General features: G+C 38.5%; 1 protein-coding gene across 3 annotated transcripts in view; it reads right to left on the bottom strand.

Moving 5' to 3' along the window:
* Positions 1-20,212, bottom strand: part of NKAIN3 (sodium/potassium transporting ATPase interacting 3) — a 374,764-nt gene that overhangs the window by 189,237 nt on the left and 165,315 nt on the right. For all 3 annotated transcript variants that reach the window (XM_032181235.1, XM_032181232.1, XM_032181233.1), the window contains exon 2: positions 4,070-4,207. In XM_032181235.1, coding sequence (XP_032037126.1) covers positions 4,070-4,207 — 138 coding nt within the window. The remainder of the gene's footprint in view (positions 1-4,069; positions 4,208-20,212) is intronic.

The following is a 20,212-nucleotide window of genomic DNA, read 5'->3' as shown; positions in this document are numbered from 1 at the left end:
CACAAAATATCCAAGTACTGAAAATAACACAACTGCTTAGTGACAGGACAAATTGTTCACAAGAATTGATCTACATTAGAAATTAACATAAAAACTGTTAAAAATAATTATTATATTTAAAACTAACTAGGACATTTGAAGTTAATGTTATTTCTCTCTCTGTGTTTCCTAAGCTGTTCTGAGGACTCAGAATTTTACTTATGAGCAAGTGAAATTCCAGATTTATTTCAGAATGACCATTTTTATAGTCCTGTATCCAAAGGCCAGTAGACTAAGAATGTCAGACACAACAATTGTATTTGACAGTGATGCTTCATGAGTTGCGTTTCTCAGTCCAAATTTCATATCACTCAAACTATAAGCAAAACTCATTTATTTTTTTTTATTATTTTTTTTTATTCAGACTTTTACTTCACAGTGGCTATGTTTATACTGTTGTCAAATCAATTACTACAGCTTATGTAGTTATTAAATGCTAGTGTTAAACTAACAAGCTTGGGTTTGATGACAGTGGGAGGGGCAGAAGCATCCAGCTGCTTTTGAGTTTATTCAGCTTCTATTGCAGCCCTCACTGAGCATGATGGCTCCAGGTACCTGCACCAAAAGCCTTTTCAGTTGTGTCTGCAGAACAACACTCTCATATTTGACTACAGTATAGATGTGTTTCAAATTATAGCCCTACATGTAACACATTTATTTATTTATTTCCCATCCCTGGCTTATTTTAAAGTTTGAGCAGAGAGAACATGGCATACTTAGCATAGAATAGCAAAGTGAAGGCTTTTGTGTAACTTCTTTAGTCAGGGAAGTCTCCAGTCACAGCCTTCATCACACAGAAAATACATTAAAGATCTCTTTAGGACAAAGCAGGGTCCATAGAGCAGGTCAGCCCAACTGAAGGTTCCTATAGAAGTATGATAGAATATCATAGGGACAATTTGCGGACATGTGCATTAGATCAATTTTCTGTAGACAGTTTACACAAGTAAACTGTTGTATCTGACATGATTTTTCATTACTTCAATTTTTTTGAATTCTGATAAAATCAGAATTCAAAGCAAAATTCAGCAAAGACGATTTCCAGGGAAGTCTTAAGGAAAAAACAATAGATACTAAGAACTTTTCAGGAAGTATTTGATTAGTCTTTCAATTAGCTTAATCTAAACCAGAAACTTCAGTAATCAGAGTACATAAAAACACATCACAATATTTCTTTTGCCAAACCCACAGAAACAAACTCTCACTCTGGAGTGGGATGCCAACCACGATCATATCCAGGAGCTTAGATGTGGCTGAAAGTACAGATATGGACTTGGAAACCCATTTAGAGCACAATTCACTACTCAATCTGGCTAGGAATCTTGCTGCATTCTGTGTTTAAGTTACATTGAAATTCAGGTTGGTGGTGAAGATTTGCATTAAATAGACTTTACACTTGAAGCCAGTGGTAAAAGTTTACTACTATAATGGGTGGAATGTGATTTCATAGGGTATCAGAAGCAGGGAGACAGTCTATGTCCTCCCCTAGGAGAGATGCCTTCAGATTCCTTTTTGTCTTGGACAAGTCAGCCTAAAGCTGGCACTCATAGGAGTCTTTGCTGTCCACACCATGCATTTCTTTAGGGCTTCTGAGGACAGCTGCTGGCAAAGCCAGAGGAAGCACAGTTTCTGGGAAACATGTTATTGGAAGATCCTCAGGCTATAGCTCAAGGAGCACTTTAAGCTGGTGTAAGCCTTCACTGCTGCAGAAGAAATCAATGCACTTGTCCCCCTCCTCTGACTGCTTGTTCCCATTTCCCCTCTCCCACCTCTCCCTTCTGCTGGAGCAAGCCTTATAGTGAACCAAGTCAGAGAGCTGACCTGCACTTAAATTAACACCACAAAAGAAAATGGTTGCTTTTCAGCTGAATCTGTTCTAGTTTGACAATTTATCAAGTGGCTGAAGTGACTCTTGTGCTGGTGCAAAAGAAGGATCAGCACAGGGACTAAAAGAAGCAGCTGAGCAAAGGGAGGATTACAGTTTATGCGGGTTTGAGGCATTCGATGTCTTCAGCCTGAGGGTGAAGCTAAACAAGAGGCTAAGCTGACAAGTTTGTAGCTAACAATAAGGGCAGTCTTGCACCTCCTTTCTTCCGTGATGCCTCTGCACTGCTGCTCATGACTGTGCAGTCCCAATCCCCATCTTATGCTGGCCCTGGCACCAACTGGGAACCTCACAGACTGTATTAACTTCACTGAACTAGCAAAATACTCTCCAGTTTTTGCTGGGTTGGTTTTCTGAGAGCTTGGGATTGGAACTGGCTCACCTAAGGGTCTGGTAAACATCTGCCAAAGTTGGTGGAGGGGCTGTGGAGAAGTATTCAGCCAGGTAGAAGAAAATGGGGAATAGGGAGGCATGTAAGACACCCCTTCTGCTGATGTTGAGCTGTGAGACTGGTACTAGACAGCCTGTGTGCTTTCACTCTTCAGACTTCATCATTCCTAATTCACTGGGAATCTTTCATTAGTAGGAATGGGAACTGCTCAAAAGTCTTGATCTTCCCAAGTAACGAGTATTCACAGTTGCATTAATCGCTTAAATATATGCTTAGATCAGGATGTAAGTTAAGTTAAATGTGAGGAATAAGTATCTTGGTGGGATGTTTCTTTAATTACCAAGCTTTAAACCTTTACTTTAAAATAGTTTGATATAGTCTAAAATGTTCATTTACATTTGAAAAATATAGAAGCAGTCAACATCTGTTGTTCTTCATTCTGACAGCAAAAGCAGAGCTTCCACCACTGAACAGCAGAGCTGAACTCGAGGGACAAGAGATTTGTGTTGTTGCACTTCAGACACCAATTTCTTGTGTAATTTTACAGATGCTTACCCTCACTTGCTTCCATTGTCTTATGTATAAAATGAAGAACATGAAGCAGAAAGGTGAGTGATCAATACATGGATGATGCTCTGTTCTCCAGTGACAGGTATCAGATAAAAATGTTATTATTTACATCAATCCATTTTCAATTATTTATAGTCTGCTTGTGAAATTTAGCTAATGTGAGTGTAAAGAACCTCAACATTACCTTGGGTACAGTTTTTGTTCACATTTAAGACATCAAGAAGAATTACAGGATTTCAGGCTTGACTAGAAAAGATGAAGCCTTTTAAGCACTGTTTTAATGAGCCTTTCCTAGCAGACATTTATTTCAGTCTTGTGAGGAAAGAAAAGAAGAAAAAAAAAAAAACAAAAAGAAAAAAAGAAAAAAAAGAAAAAAACACAACAAATTTAGCCTCTTAAAATCCATTACTGGCAACACAACTGAAATGTTCCAGATACAGACAATGCCAGGTGAAAATGTAATAATGATCCATTAAGAAGAGGTGGTGGGGGAGCAAAAGGGATATTTCTGATGGGTGTTCCTTCACAGCTTTGAAAGTTGTTGAGTTTGTTATTATTATTATTATTTCTGGCTATGTTGTGAACATAGGAAGAAGTCTGTGAAGCTCCAAGTTACAAGCATCAGAGTTAATTCACAACAATTTGGGGTCAAGGTGGTAAACACACATTTTGGCAGGTCAAGTTATAGTTATATGTAAGTAAGAGCAAGATGTCTTTGTAACCCTTGTGTCAAATTGCTTCTCCCCATTTAAGAGGAAGATGTAGCCAAATATGACTTGTTCCTTTTTTATTATTTTTATTATTTTTTTTTTTTAATGGCCATTGATTCTGTTTTTCTATTGCAAAGTGAACAACATTTTTACCTCTTTTCTTCATTTAATTTATATGTAACATAATTGTAGATGTTCCCATGACCCATCCTAGTATTTAATTCTATAAAGAATCTTACTAATAGCTTGTATCACTGTCATATTTTTGCAGCTCTTTCTTTAAGCTATCCATTCTTATAACTTCCAAAATTTCAGAAATGCTACTCACTAGTCCTCAATTTGCAAAAATACATAGGGACTCTGAACTTTCTACAGAAATAACATCCGGTGTTTTGAGGCCAAGAAGATTATGCATTGTAATGTGACAAGTTTTAAAACCAATTGCAAAAATAATATAATATAAATGAGACTTACCACAACTATATATCGAGGCCTAAACTGGATGGTTCCAAACAAACCCAAAATGACAACTATTATTTGTAGAAAATTGCCAAGGATAGGAGCCCATTGGAAACCAAGGAAGTCAAAGATCTGTCTCTCTAATGCTGCCAGCTGTAAGAAAACACATAAACAGAACATCCACTTTTTAATTATGGGTGACATAGAACACTTTTCACTTTTTGTTTGTTATTTGTACGAGGCTTCACTAGATTGAAATACTGCAAAATTCTGGAAACTGTAGTTCCTGGGTGTAGCCCTTAGTAGTGTTGTCAACATGCTGCTATCTGAAAATAGCTACTAGTCAGCATTCAGATCCCCTCAGAAGAATCCTAGGTGTAGCTACATGGATATATTCCTGGGAGTTCACTTATGCAGGAATTAAGGAAGCCTGCTGGAACTTCATTGATTTAAGGATACAGGCTGTGAGAATGAATGGCTGTAGAAAAAGTTGGAAGACCTTGGAATAAGCTGCTCCAAAACTGAGGGCCAGATGGGCTACCTGCATGCTGGCAAAAGCTGCTAAGATACTTTGGACACCTCTAATTCGGAAAGACACAGAAGCAGCCTAATGGCTCTCTCCCCACTATCCACATTGTACTTTGGGAATGCATTTTTATAGGTGTAGAAATGAAGGAAGCTAAGAAGCATCATCCTTAGGTATAAATAAGCAGCATCCTTAGGTATTTCTGCACTTCTGAATATATAGAAAAAAAAAAAGAGGAAAATAAAAAGCCAGATAAAAATCATCTTCTTGCTCAGCTCCTCCAGCAATTTCTGAATATTTCTGCTAGAATGCCAGCTTTATGCTGACAAACCCATTTTCTACTCATTCTTGACAATCCAGCCTATTGTTCTAAAGACATTAAACCCAGAGTTTTCCTGGCAGCATACTTGTTCAAGTTTAAACTTGGTTCAATATTTTTCTAGCCTAGCAAGTCTTTTTTTGAGCAGCTAAACAGAACCCTATTGAGCAACAACTGAGTTGCTGTGCTTGTCAGAATTTATTACACATCTACTTGATTTTACTACATTGTTACAAACTCTAAAATTTACTGAAATATGCACTTAAAATATTTATAACCGAGACAGATGGAGTAAGCATGGCCCTACGAATACCAATCAAAGTATTATCATATGTGGGTATTTGATGTAAAACATTACTTTCTACTCATAATGGCCTGATTCAATTCTCACTTACAAGATGGGGCTATGTGTAGCTGAGAGCAGAATACATCATTTCTGTACAAAAATCACCCCTTATTTAAGTCATGAAATCAGGAGTCTCTATGCTGAGGTTCTTAAATATGATAAATCTAAACAATTAAATGAACAAAGGTTAAACCATAAACTTGGTGCAGCTCCTCTGCAATTAGTAAAGTTTCTCTGATCTTTATCAGCTAAACATCTGGCCGGGTATACATAAATAAAAAATTATCACACAGCAGACTATTAAAATGATAATATCCTCCTGGACATGTGGGATGCTCATCTCTTTCTTTTGGTTCAGTAGGTAAGGGAGAACATCAGAGGGAACAGCACTCATGTGAGAAAGCTGTCCGCTTATGTGGCATTAGCTCTCTACCTCACTTTTGCCTACTTCACACTCTGTCCTCTCTTCTACTAACTTATTGTTCTGTAGCATATTAACTGTGTTTTTTTATTATTATGATTTTTTTTTTTTTTTTCCTGTAGGTATGGAATATAACTACAGAAGTCAATGCCCAAATCCGGAAAAATGGCATATGGACCTCAGGAGGAATTTTAGTTGTGTAAAATCCTCACAGAGTAGTTTGTCACCTACACAAAAATATGTGGTCTTTCTAACAACAGTGACCCTGATGTTATCCTCACCATGTTTTCAACTTGTAGTAGATTCAGGGACATTCAGTAGCTTCATCATAATAGTGACCTAGTTGGCACTTCACTAGCAGAGCCTCAGAATCACTAGCTTTTTCAACCACTTTCCAATGCCTTCCCTCAGGCAATTCAGATGATCTCACCTTGGGAATACTCCTGCCTGTAGCTTCCCTAAACCATAGGATACATCACACAATACAGTGCAAGGGTGCCCCAGTTCCCATGTGAAATGACAGAGAGTTTCAAAAACTCTTTGGCACAGGCAGAACTCAGTATTTAAGGTATTAGCAACAACAAAGCAAGACGCCTGTCCTATATCATAAGAGGATATAAGCAGAAGATATTTATGATATCATAAATATGATATCAGAGCCAGAGCAATTCCTACCACTGCAAGGGGAGATCTTTTGGGATCAGCAAGACATTCAAATAATTCACTGACTGTATTTTTTTCAGAGACAATGTATCTTCCTCCTGGATCCACAACGTTACCAACAACTAAGCAGGGGATGGCGCATGCTGTGAAGGAGCTGCTGGAAAATCTGATGAAACTGCACCTGCATGTGTGATTGTACCAAAGACTATTTCAGGGTCTGCATCTGGAACAGCCTGAGTTAATTAGCTGACACTTGTACTCAAAATCAGATTCAAACCTGCTCATCAACCACCTTTGTCCTGATACTCATTCAAGCTCTCACCTAGCAAAGCCTATGCCTTCACACGCAGTAATGAATTGAGCACGTCATGTAGTGCTCCCAGCACTGAGGGCAGCTGGCTTAGGATTTCCCTCCTGCCTCCAATGAAGAGTCCTTGGCTCTGAAAAAGGGAAGCTGTGCCCCAGATTCATATCTACCTACTCAAAATGGTCCCTTGGGCATGAGTGCACTGGCTGGGGAGACAACTGGTCACAACCTGCTCACTTAACATGAGGGAGGACTCCTGACCGCTCACTTGCACCCCCAGTGGTGTGTCTGGCTTCTTTCCCTGGCATATCTGAAACACCTAGAGCAGTCTGAGAGCCAAAAGCACAGATATGGATGAAGTTGTTTAGTATGTGCCTCTTCTTAGGAGCAATCTCTCAGAGATACCTGGAGCAGTGCCTTAAATTCCTGGAAGACTGTGCTGTAACGGCAACAAACACAGCCTCTACACTTTGCCAACAGGACCATGTTAACAGGCTTGGTACCCAGCTCATGCCTGATCTGAATCAGAAACAGTTTGCCTTCATGTGTCCATCTTGGTATCTGCCAAGCAAGGTCAGAGCTACACGTGCCAGGACTGGGCTCCCATAAAATTGGGCAGTGGCCAGAAGCACCTTCCCAAATGGAGTTCTACAGATATGTATATGCACCTTAGGCATTTGCACACATACTAAATAAATAAATAAATAAATAAATAAATAAAAATTAGCCTTTTTATTGGCTACTGTGATAAAGGCATCCACCATAAACACTGAGAAATAAGGTTCAATTTCTTCTCCTCCCACTTACATAGACATCCATTCTTCTCCTACCTCCTATCCACTATGATCCCCAGGGGAGAGCTTCTTCCTGAAGCAATGTCAGTAGCCAAATAAAATAAAATAAAATAAAATATTAAAAATTAACATTTGTTGAGTCCAGAAGAGAGCACAAGCAGAAATGGGAGTTTATAGCCTACTGCTTAGGGCACTTATCTGGCATTGGGAAAGTTGCTTGTATTTCTTGCCTGCAGGGCTCTTTATTTTTATATACAATGACAGCACGTAAAGCACAGGAGTCCTGGGAGCAGGATGCTGAATATACAGCAACATTTCTTCCCCACTAACAAGGGCTTTCACCATTGGGTTATGCAGTAAGATTTGCCTGTGCAGCTAGGTCTCATTTATTTTGTTCATGTCGCCAACACAGAGTAATTTGTCTCATCCCTAAAACCTTCAGAATACATTAGTGGGGAAAAAAAAAATCTACAGAAAAGAGGTAGAGGCACGTGGGTCCTGCTCAAATTACTATCCTATTCTTAATTACAAAATCTTGCGGACAGCACAGATAGAAGTTAAAAAAAATAACAATTCATCATAATGGTAGAGGAAATATATTTACTTCTGGATTCTTTATACGAAGAGCAATATCCACTAATAGAGATATATGTCACTGTTCTTATTTCTACTTTTTCACCCAAAAGAATCCCCAAGCAGAGGTGAAGGACACAGGCTTTTTAGCTCTATATAAATGACAAAAAAGCAGACCCTAACCCAGAGTATGATTAAGGTAATTAACTGCATTGAAATCAACAGAATAAAAGGAGGGAAAGAGGTATCTGTGCACAATTTCAGACTGCTTTTCTCAAAGAGTTACTTTACCCAGAGAATTTATGTGTTCAACCCCATTTTCAGATTATTCTGAGACAATCCAAACCAGATAAACCTTGAAGGCGAGACAGAGGTATCCAAAATTTGCTGGCTCAACTTACCCCATTGATAGAAGAATAGATTGTACAAATTAGAAGGGCAGAGGAACTCAAAATGAAATGGGGTATACTGAAGTAATTTGGGGGTTTGCTGCTTACCAGAAGGAGATAAGGAGGTCATATCACTTCCTTAAGAGGCACGTGTTGGTGGAGGCTGGCACCTTCACTACTAGTGACATCTCAGACAACAAAGTTTAGGAGTTTCCATCAAAAATTGTTGTTTGATATTGTTACTTACTGCTCAGCATAAAAGCAGAAAGAAACTCCAGATTTTTCTTGCAAACAAAAGAAGAGGGTTTCAGTTTTGGAAAGTTAAATACTGGAGGTTGTGAGAACTTTAAAAATTATATCAAAGTTAATAGGAAATTACATTTTTTAATTTCATAACAACACGAGGAAAAGGAAAGGTAATACTTCTTACTATTGCTGCCAAGAGACTGCTTTGATATTTAGTCATCATCAGCACTGACAATCTTGTAATGTAAAGTACTCAACTCAGGAGACCAGCACTAGCAGTAAAATGCTCTAGTGGGACTCTACCAGATCACTTAATGAAGACGTGCCACATTTTTCCTGTTCTTGTACCTCTTTGTTTCACTAAGTCTATCAAACATTCCCTGTGTCCCTTAGAGTGCAAGGAGGAAGTACTAAACTGCAAGATTGGGCTGCGCTAAAATCACACAGGCTGAAGTTTCTCTCAACATGTCAAAGTCATTTTGTGTTAAACGGTAAAGTGAGCTAATCTTTTTGAATTTTAAATTTCTCCACCTGGGTGGATCAACAAGATCATCCATGCAGCACATTTGGGACACCTCGAACAGACAAAATGTGGCAGCTGTAGCCTCAGTGACCCTACGGTGAAGCAGTAACAAAATGAACATGAGGCAGCGATCAGCAATGTTACATAGCATGTACATAACGAAATCACCAAGACGCTCCTAGTCAACAGACAGATCAAAAAACGCTTTTGAGATCAGGCTCCAACAAATATCCCTATGGAATTATGTCCTTTTCTAAATGCTCAGGTCCTATTATACTTCAAAATATATATCAGCAGCTGTCTGAGTGATGAGCCAGCACAGCAGAGTTCCAAAGTCAACATTTCAAAATAAGTGTAAAAATACAATTTCCTGTTCTGTCAGAAACTCCATGGATAACCCTCAGGTTTATATTTTAATCAAAAAGCTTTTGTATAAAAGACATGTTACTTTGAGATGAATAAATAACATTCATACATCCAAATAGATACATCCAGAATGGAAGGAGTCACTGGATCAAGAAAAAGGAGATTTTGTATGTAACACATCATTTTAGACAAGAAAAGTCTTTAAAATGGCTTAATACAAACATAGAAATATAAAATGGCTTCACATAAAAATAAAAGGTTAATGATACAGAGAAAAATCTTCAAATTTGATACCCTATAAATCACAGAGTTTACGAAGTTGAGAAAGTATAATATACTCTGCTTGACATTAAAAATCTGATTCAGCTTGTCATGTAAAACAATCCCCAGAAATAATAAGTAGAAAATTATCCATTCTATACCTAAAAAACTTGCATTCAAGAAATCTAAGTGCAACCATGAAATTCAATACGATGTATAACTATAGTTTTTTATAGTTTTGAAATCTTTTCTGAAATAAAAATTATTATAAGAACTATGACTAATACCCACACAAACTAAGGCTACTTCCCAAATGGACATAATACCCTAAGCTTTCAAAAAATGAAATAGTGTACAAAAAATAGTGAATCCAAAAATTATAGTCTGGAGCACTCATATTCTAAGTTCAAGTCAGGAATTATCCAAGCCATTGGTATTATGCATGTAAGACTCAGTGCTGGCTCATGTGACTAATAATGATCACAGGAGAAGTGCCAGGACACAGCACATCATACATACTAACTAGTGGTTCTAAGGATAAATACATTTTCTCCAAAATTCTGCTTCATCTTATTACCATAAATTTAATCTGTGGCTTTAGAAAGACAGTTTCTAGGACTTGAAAAATCCCTGAGGACTGTTGCTCCCTTTACAATTATCACTATTTTCCACAGCCGATGTGTTACCCTGAATTACAGACAAAGAATGGCTGAGGTTGGATGGGACCTCTGGAAATGCTTGGTCCAAGCCCACTGCTGAAGCAGGGCCACCCAGAGCAGGCTGCCCAGGACCAAGTCCAGGCAGCTTTTGAAGGTCTCCAAGGTGGAAAACTCCGCAGACTGTCTGGGCAACCTATGCCAGTTCTCTGTCACCTGCACAGTAACAAAGTGCATCCTGATGTTCAGAGGCATCCTCCTGGAGTCAATGTTAAGGCATATGCAGGACAAGGAGGTGATCCTGGACAGCCAGCATGGCTTCAACAAGGGTAAATCATGCCTGACCAATCCGGTGGCCTTCAATGATGGAGTAACTGCATAAGTCAACAAGGGAAGACTGACTGCTGTCATCTACTTGGACTTCTACAAGGCTTTTGACACAGTCCCATATGACATACTAATCTCTCAATTAGAAACATGGATTTGAAGGGTAGACCAAGTCCTACGAGGAGCAGCTGAGGGAGCTGGGCTTGTTCAGCCTGGAAAAAAGGAGGCTCAGGGGCGACCTTATCGCTCTCTACAGATACCTTAAAGGAGGCTGTAGAGAGGTGGGGCTTGGTCTGTTCTCCCACGTGCCTGGTGACAGGACGAGGGGGAATGGGCTTAAGTTGCGCCAGGGGAGTTTTAGATTGGATATTAGGAAGAACTTCTTTACCGAAAGGGTTGTTAGACATTGGAACAGGCTGCCTAGGGAAGTGGTGGAGTGACCATCACTGGAAGTTTTCAAAAGACATTTAGATGTAGAGCTTAGGGATATGGTTTAGTGGGGACTGTTAGCGTTAGGTCAGAGGTTGTACTCGATGATCTTGAGGTCTCTTCCAACCTAGAAATTCTGTGATTCTGTGACCATCTGGTGGATAAGGAATTGGCTTGATGGCCGCATGTAGAGAGTAGTGGTCAATGGTTCTCAGTCCAGGTGGAGACCAATGATGAGCAGTGTCCCTCAGGAGTCTGTCTTGGGACCAGTGCTTTTCAATATTTTCATCAGTGACATAGATGATGGGATTGAGTGCACCCTCAGCAAGTTTGCAGATGACACCAAGCTGAGTGGTGCAGTTGATAACGAAGAATAGAGATGCCATTCAAAGGGAGCTGGAGAAGTGGGTCCATATGAACTTAATGATGTTCAACAAGTCCAAGTGCAAGGTGTTGCATCTGGGTCAGGACAATCCCAGACATGAGCACAGACTGGGAGAAGAACTCATTGAGAGAAGCCCTTCAGAGAAGGACTTGGGGGTTCTGGTGGACGAAAAGCTCAACATGAGCCAGCAGTGTGTGCCTGCAGCCCAGAAGGCAAACTGCATCCTGGGCTGCATCAACAGAGGTGTGACCAGCAGGTGGAGGGAGGTGATTGTCCCCATCTGCTCTGCCTTTTTGAGGCCCCCAGAGCTGCATCCAGGTCTGGGGCCCACAGAAGAAGAAGGATGTGGGGCTGTTAGAGTGAGTCCAGAGGAGGGCTATAAAGATGGTTAGAGGGCTGGAGCACCACTCCTACGAGAGAAAGGCTGAGAGAGCTGGGATGTTCAGCCTGGAGAAGAGAAGGCTCCAGGGAGACCTCATTGTGGCCTTTCAGTACTTAAAGGGTTTTTATAAAAAGGATGGAGAAGGACTCTTTAGTTGGGTAGATAAAGATAGCAGCAGCTAAAAAGCAACCATCTGACCACAGAGGAGATTCCCATTATATTTTTAATGATCTCAATTCACTTGTCTAGGTAAAATACTAGCTCTGGGGTGATTTTAAGATAGTAATCCCTTATAAAACTTCACTAAATACATTTATAAGATTATGTGGCATGAAGGTTATTGAATTTCAAGGAAGGTTTGGAGTAAATCACCGATGTTTATAGTACATTGAGTTTCATGTAGCAAAAAAATAAACTGCTAGCTTTCTGACAAGTTGTTGTCAAAGGAAAAATAAGCCTGATGATCTAATATTAAAAGCGCCTTCACATTGTTGGTCAGATAGGTAATGGATTGTCATTTGGATAGTGGTAAGAGTGGATAAAAGATAATGTGAAAGAAATATATGGGATTGTTGCTGAAGGAGCTTAGTAAAAGAGAAGTAGCAAAGGTTAGTGAAAGCCAAAGCACAGAAACAAAGAGAAGAAAGGCAGGTATGAGAAAAGTCCTTTTGAAGAGATTCTGTGTTGCCTTTCAAAAGTGAAGATTATTCCTTTTCATCAGCTATTCAATTCATATGGATCATATGGAAAATATTCAGAACAAGGTGATGGTCTTTCCACCATTCTTGTAAGTGCTTTAGTGAATAAGTGCATTAGAGGAGGATGGTACTGATAGCACATAAAATTACAGATAAAAAAATCATATTTGGGTAAAATAATTCAAAATAGTTTTGGGGAAAAAAAATTGTTAGTCATCAATACTCCATCAGTAGTTCTTTGAGAACTGCTTAAGGAAAAAGACAGGTAAGTAGAGAACAGTATATGCTCACTCTTTTTTGAAAGCCAACACACTGTACTAATTTCTCAAAACCAGCCACCACTAAACAACTGGCAAACAATTGATATCATCTGAAAATTCAGACCAAAGTGTAAAAAGGAGAGGCAGTAACTGGCAGGTCTCAGAAATCTGCAAAATTAACTGTCAGATATTGAAAAGGTTCTTTTCCTTAGCTCAGTTTTGCCACATCTTAACAAATGTTCTTTTTTTTTTTTTTTTTTTTTTTTTTTTTAACAGCATTGTTTAACATTATCAGTCATGCACAAATCCAAATGTAATTCTTGAAGAAAAATGTTGTGTATATTCATCAAACTGAGTCCAAACATCCAGTTTTGGCTCAGATAATATCCCTGCAGAAGTCAACAGGAGCTTTGACTGCATCAAGACTGCAGGACCTGGCTCAGAAAGGCAATAGTACGTTATTTAAGAATATCATCAGCATAAAAGGAAGAGTCTGACATTATTTTTCTGCAGGGTCACCTGACTGCAGTGATATAAAAGGCGGCATCAAGTAGTCCCACTTCCCAGAGCACTATAGATGCCAGTGTGACATACCCAAGGCTGACTACTACATCTGTATCAAACAAACACTGTAAAAGTACAGTTGCAGTCTGTGGGTAGCCAAGATAGGGAAGAAGCCAGCTATTGCAGTAAAATCTCATAGCGCCAACTTGTTACAGCACAGTGATTTAAGATTGAATTTCAACCCTCCATTGAAGCTGTAACTGATCCCCAAATACTACAGTCAAGCCCCTTGGCTGGATGACTTGTACACTCCTACAACCAGCTGGAATGAATGTGCTTGAAGGGCATTCAAGATTCCCTTGGCTGATTATTTAAATGCCAGCACACATACAGCAAAAGATAGACTAAGAGATGGTTATAGTTTAAAGACTCTTAAATATTTCAATCATTTTATGAATGATGAAGTCCATGGCAAAAGATACCAGAAAAAGTGGAAAAGCAAATAAAAATATACCTTCTTTATATTTATACCAAGCTACATAGACTGGAGCTTTAATCCAAAAGAATGGCTTTGTCACACCATTGTAACCCTGGATACCCTTAAATCCTAACTTCTCATAAATGTAGGTTGTTACTTATTTTCAATTTTTTATTTATTTGCACATTCAAACAAATCTAGTAGATCTATGTAGCTTTAGAGGCTTCCTGAGTTGCTGCTTACAAAATTGTGAAGTAAAGCAGCTACTGATAAACCAACAACAGTGAAAAAACATGTTTATTGTTTCTTGGAATTCTTAAGGCATAGAAGAGGTAACCAATGATAATAGCACTTGATAGCAGTGATGCCAACAGCCCTGGATTGATTCTAGATTCTGATGACAATGGTATCAAGCAAAAATTAAAAATATAAATAAAGAAATAAAAAGAAGGAAGAAGAAAGAAGAAAGAAGAAAGAAGAAAGAAGAAAGTAAGAGACTTGGAAGCACTTGCTGCTGGATCTGTACCAACGTGTACCTACATCTGTACCCCAGCATGAACAGACTGAGTGTATGAAGGGAGAGAGGCTGTGGGATGGGCATCCAGATTGCAATGCAGAGTCAAATTGAAATCTCTGTAATGTGTATAAAACAGTATTTAGGGCCTCTAATGGATGAATGGCATGCTTATTTTGGTGAAGTAACAATCCCCTTGTCTTATGAAATACGTCTAGTAGTCTTTTACGCCCTATAAACCCTTGGGTTTTAATGCGCCCTCCGAAAGAAGACAGAAATTCAACCAGCTGGAGCTCTGTTTAGGTGGGAAAGGAAGACACATGTTCAGAATTCAGGAGTCAGACAGAGGTCAATTTGGTCAAGGTCCAAGTTTAACCAATCCAGATTTTTTGATATGAGTTTTGGCATAAAACATCGAGTGGCACAAACTAGCTTATGGCAAGTTTTGTGAAACATATGGTTTCCCACAGGACGGTGAATTTTCTGTTAGGCTTTAGGACTGTGGTTCCAAAGAGACAGGATATCCTAAATCATCAACTCTCTTCAGGCAAAAATGAAGTATTAATCCAGGGAGCAAAGTAATAAAAATCAGGTGCTGTCTCTTCCTCCTAACATAAGACACAGAATAGAGTTTATTCCCACAGCTGGGAGGAGTAACTTTTCCTTTCTTTCCCCAGAAAATTCTGTCTAGTGCCTCTCTCAGGTTCCCAGCTATGCAGAAATAGAAAACAAACAAACAAACAAACAAAAGCAAGTGTGCAGCTGCTTGGAGTCCCCAGATGCACACAGGAAAAAGGAGCAGTTTTGTACACACTCAGAAGTCTAAGAATACAACTGAAGATTTTGGTGGCTACATTGCAGTTCATTCTTATATTATCAAACACCAGGTTCAAGCATACTAGAAAAGGATTGTGGATCCTTTGACTTCTTCATTGCATATGGGTTAGATGAGAAAACTCTCTGATAATAGACTGCCTCCCATTGCCACATAAAATAGAAGTTTGTTTTTTTTTTTTCTAGTTTACAGCATAGCAATAATATCCCTCAGCCTCATGAGTTATTTGGCCAAGAAGACAGATTGTTGTCTGGATAGAGAAAGTACATGCTCCAGCATGTTGAAAAGGCTGTTGCTTTTTCTTTTCTTTGATGAGAGAAAAAGATATTTAGGGAGTACTGAATCTACCTCAGTCTCTTCAGAAGTCTTCTTTACTGTTGTCTTTTTCTTCTCCCTTCAGAGTGCTGCTTCATCCCCACAGGCAGACCAGCTCACCTCCATGAAGCCAGACAAATGAGATTGTTCATGACATTATAATTGAGCAAGTCAATTTACACTGTTGTTAAGAAGGTAAACTGAAGTAAATGAACCTAAGGCAGAAGCATTTAGAGCAGATGTCCAGGGCATTGTTTGAAAAATAATAAATTCAAAACTGTTCTTTGTTCAATCTTCTGTATAATCAAGAACACTTAATGCTTCCAGCATCCATTCCATTTAATGCCTGCTGTCTGCTGAAATCCTGCAAACTCTCAGAACATACTGCAGGATCTGGACTGGCATATACCAGCTTGGATCTTCTAATTTTTACGGACCCAGTCAACTTGCTGGAAGTAGGCCACCACCAATTTTTTGTGGCATGTCCTTTGCATTAAATCTTTTTTTATTTTCCTTTCTTTCAAGTATCAAACTGTAATATCTAATATCTGATCCTGCAGCCTGGACACATATACAACATCCCATGAGCATCTTCCTGCCAGGTGCTATCAGCAAAAAGTAGGGCAACTGTTTTATTTTTCCTTTTCTAACCTCTCCCACTAAGAGAAAGAAAATGATAGGACTGAGTAGCAGCATGACAAATTATTTTGACCTCATGTTATCTAAAGTAATTTATCATAAATTTTATCTTATGAAAAACTTCCAGTAGAGGGCTGTATTTTAGAAAGCATTCTTCAGATCCTTCTGTGAGGAATAGAATAAGATGTGTGTGTGTACTAAATTCATGGAAATATAAGTCACAGGTTTGTTGAAGAACTGGGAAGAGAAAGGTGTTACGTTAATGCCCAAATTAGTGTCAGTGGCTGACATGTTAATCATGTTACTTTGCTACTTTAGAAATAAGAATGTTGAAGAGCACTTAAAGTACATGTATATGTAAAAAGCAGATTTAAATGAAATTTGCCTATAAAGGTGCTACTCAGTGTGCCATTTCAATACATTCATAGGGCAGGGAAGTAAGCTTAATCATGTATGAACAGACCATATTCTCCTGAACAGGGAGTGTCTTGTATATAGCATATAAATTGGTACATTAAAAGGCATTTACAGCTCATATAGACATTTAAGAACATTCCTATTAAAAATAATGGGACGTATGAAGTTCAAACATGGAAGAACATAACTACAGTTAGAAGTGGGTGACAACACAGCACTATCCTGCTTTAAGTCTTGCCTTTTATATTTATTCTGAGATCTGGCCATTCTCTTGAAGAAATAACACCCGAAATTTCCAGTGATTTTGTATCATTCCTGTTAAATGGAGAATGAAATTCTCAAAGTGTATATATACATATACACTCATATTTGTTTCCAATAAATCTGTCAACAAAAGCAGGGAACAGCATGTACACTGTAGAAATCTAGGTCCTAAATATGGAAGTGCCCTGCCATAAGGATGGTATCTTCTGCTGAGTGCAGGATTCTGCAAAGCCACTGAGTGGTGACTCTGGAAAACGCTGCAAGATTCATTGTGATAGAGCTACAGGGGACTAAAAGATTGTCTTTTGGGTCATCAAAGCCCATTCCCTGTTATCAAAAGCAATTCAATTCTATTACTGCTTTTAAGAATTCTTTAGGTGATATCTGAACTAGCTTGTTCCCACTACCCTTTCTGGAACGCAGTTCCAAAATGACATATCTTTCAAAGTCCAATATGCTGCACCTGCTTCACCTTGAATCCATCTTTCTTGAACATCCTTGGTCAGAATCATCTTAGCTGTGCAGATGAATTTTCATTTGTACCTTTTTATTTGAAAATATCTATTTTCATTGGCTATCAAATAAAAATATCTCAACTTTGGCTTGGAATTAACTGATAATCCATAGTTTATGAGAGAGTGACAGATGAATTATCATCTGAATGAAAAACAATTATTTAGGAGTAGGGATATTACTTTTCAGACACATTTTGAAACTCTAAATTATATATAAAGAACTAAAAAATTTTGTCATATGTGACCGTTTTTGGACCTCTTTCATAAAATAAGTGTTCCAATTGTTTAATCTTCATGTTTCCAGTCTACAGACCTTATTTCATTTCTCAGTGATTTGCTTCCATTTGTCTCATTATTTCCATTTAATCCTCTGACTTCTGATTTTTCTCCCTCAAATGACCTCTCTTTGACAAACAACACTAATTTAGCAGTTGTTCTGTTGTGTTCCTAAAAAGTTTATCTAGCCTTGTGCCTGCAAACCACACATATAGCAATTATCTCCCTTTACTTTTTCCTGCTGCTCTCCACTAGTTCCACTGGTGGTATTTTAGTATGCACTACAAAAATAAGATAGCTAGTGATATTCAGTGGAACTCTTCATTTATCTCAGCAGTATTCTCTCTATTTATCCCATCAGTCAAATCTTCCCCAGCAGTCCTTTTGTCCATTCCTAATCTCAGCCAGCAAACAGAAATACCCAAGCTTGTCAACTGTCTTTCAAAATGACTGGAACATAAAAAACAAGTTGAGGAAAACAGGGGGACTATCACAATGTCACGAAATACACCATTGCTGCTCAAAGTATGAAAATAATTATCTAGAGATGCTCAGTAAGACTACACAGGCAGTAAGACTACACAGGCAAATGGGAAGAGTGATTGAAGTCATGCAATGTAATAAATACCCATTCTACAAAAATTCTTCTCTGGATTTCAGTGTACTGATCCCTGATCTCAGATGTTTGCAAAATTCCTGAAATACTTGCCAGTGCATCACCAGAAAGGGTGTTTGTATAAACACTATATATGTTATATTCAAAAAACAACTGACATAAGAATGCAACAGCCCTAATTAGCTGTCAAATGCCACAATTTTGTGCAGCTCTTTTCTGAGCTGCAGTACTATACTGTATCGGCCAGATCATTTGCATTGCCTAGTCCATTTATGGATAACAAAAATACTAGAGCCACTGTGCTGCATAAGATAGACCTCATAATTAGCTTTAGACATGATCTTCACTGTTAACAGCTGCTGCACAAATACCTCTATACCTCTAGGATATGATCTGTAGCTGTACAAAGTGCCCCATAGAAAACACAAAAAGATTAGATCATTTCATATAAGACCAGTGTTAAAGTAAATGCATAGATTCTACCTGAGTGCTAGCAGGGCAAAAACGCTTGACAGAATGGTTGGGGTTGGAAGGAAGCTCTGGAGGTCATCTGGTCCAACTCTCTGCTCAAGCAGAGCCACCCAGAGCAGGTTGCCCAGGGCCATGTCCAGGTGGTCTTTGAAGGTCTCCAAGGACAGACACTCCACAACTTCTGCAAGCAACCTGCACTAGTTCTCAGTCACCTGCACAGCAAAAAAGTGTCCTTTTTCAGGGCCTCTCAGTATGTAATTTCTAGTGAATTTCCATAGATGTGCTATGACAGTAACCGTGGAAAAGGGGTAACTTTGTGCAAACATAAGAAACTCCAAGGTATGTTTCTCTCATCAAAAGATGCTGTTTTTCTTGCTGTGGCAGACCCAAAAGGACTAAATCAGGATCAAACTCATAAACTTGAGCAAGTTGCTATTTCATAAGGGCGACGAAAGGAGATGATAACAAGAAGTGAGGACAAATTAGGGCAAAGGCTCTGGAAAGAAAACTTATTCTCAGTAGTTTTTCTTGAGACATTATGTGGGCTGTTCAGGAATGTATGAGCTACAGGATCACACAAATGAATGGTAAGTATGCCAAAGGTTGGAACTGCCCAAACTTACCTGCGGCTTCATGAGATAAAAACAGATCTTCATGATGCAACTAGAGCATCATGGCACTATGCAATTTTCTCTATAAAATCATGATGATTTAACTTAACTGAAATCATGATGGTTTAACTTAACTGAAATGAATGTCAGATGAATCAGAATCTGATTAGAGAAACCTGCTGTGAAGAAAAGTGTAAGACTAACCAATCGATTGATCAGTGAATTAAATGTAAGGTAAGGATTGAGAAATAAATGTATCTCTAGCATATGTAGAGGGAGACAGTATTGCTGGCTTCATGTTTGAACAAAAATAAGCCTGGGAACACCAGCTGCTACTAGATATCTCTCACACTACCTATATCCCAGAAGGCTACTATTGGAACTGTAAGACTTTGTGACTTTTAGACAGTATTATCTAGGGATATTTATTACACAACTGTTGAAGTTCGTATTAATGACAGTCCATGCAGATGAAACACTGCAATGCCTTTAGTCTCCTCCATGAACAAGGAATTAAGCATGTCTTAGAACACTGACTTTCTCTTGTCTTCTGCAAAAGAGGCTCATCTCTTTTTTTACAGTGCTAGAAAATTTTTATTTTTTACAGCTTTTTTACATTTTTTTTCTAGTTTACAGTGCTAGAAAATATTCCAAACTGCCCAGCTGAAGTGTGATGCTTCAGAGATTACCTCTATAAAACTGGACTTTACTAAATTCTATTTACTTCAAGACTTTTAAGAAGTGTTACTATTTATATGATGGCAGATTTTGGTCACCGTGGCACAAAATTTCAGTATTATGACTTGATTCATAATTCATAACTAAATAAGTC

Source organism: Aythya fuligula, chromosome 2 (genome assembly GCF_009819795.1).
Source record: "Aythya fuligula isolate bAytFul2 chromosome 2, bAytFul2.pri, whole genome shotgun sequence".
In the NCBI taxonomy this organism is placed as follows: Eukaryota; Metazoa; Chordata; class Aves; order Anseriformes; family Anatidae; genus Aythya; species Aythya fuligula.
This window is presented reverse-complemented; position numbering and strand designations above follow the sequence as displayed.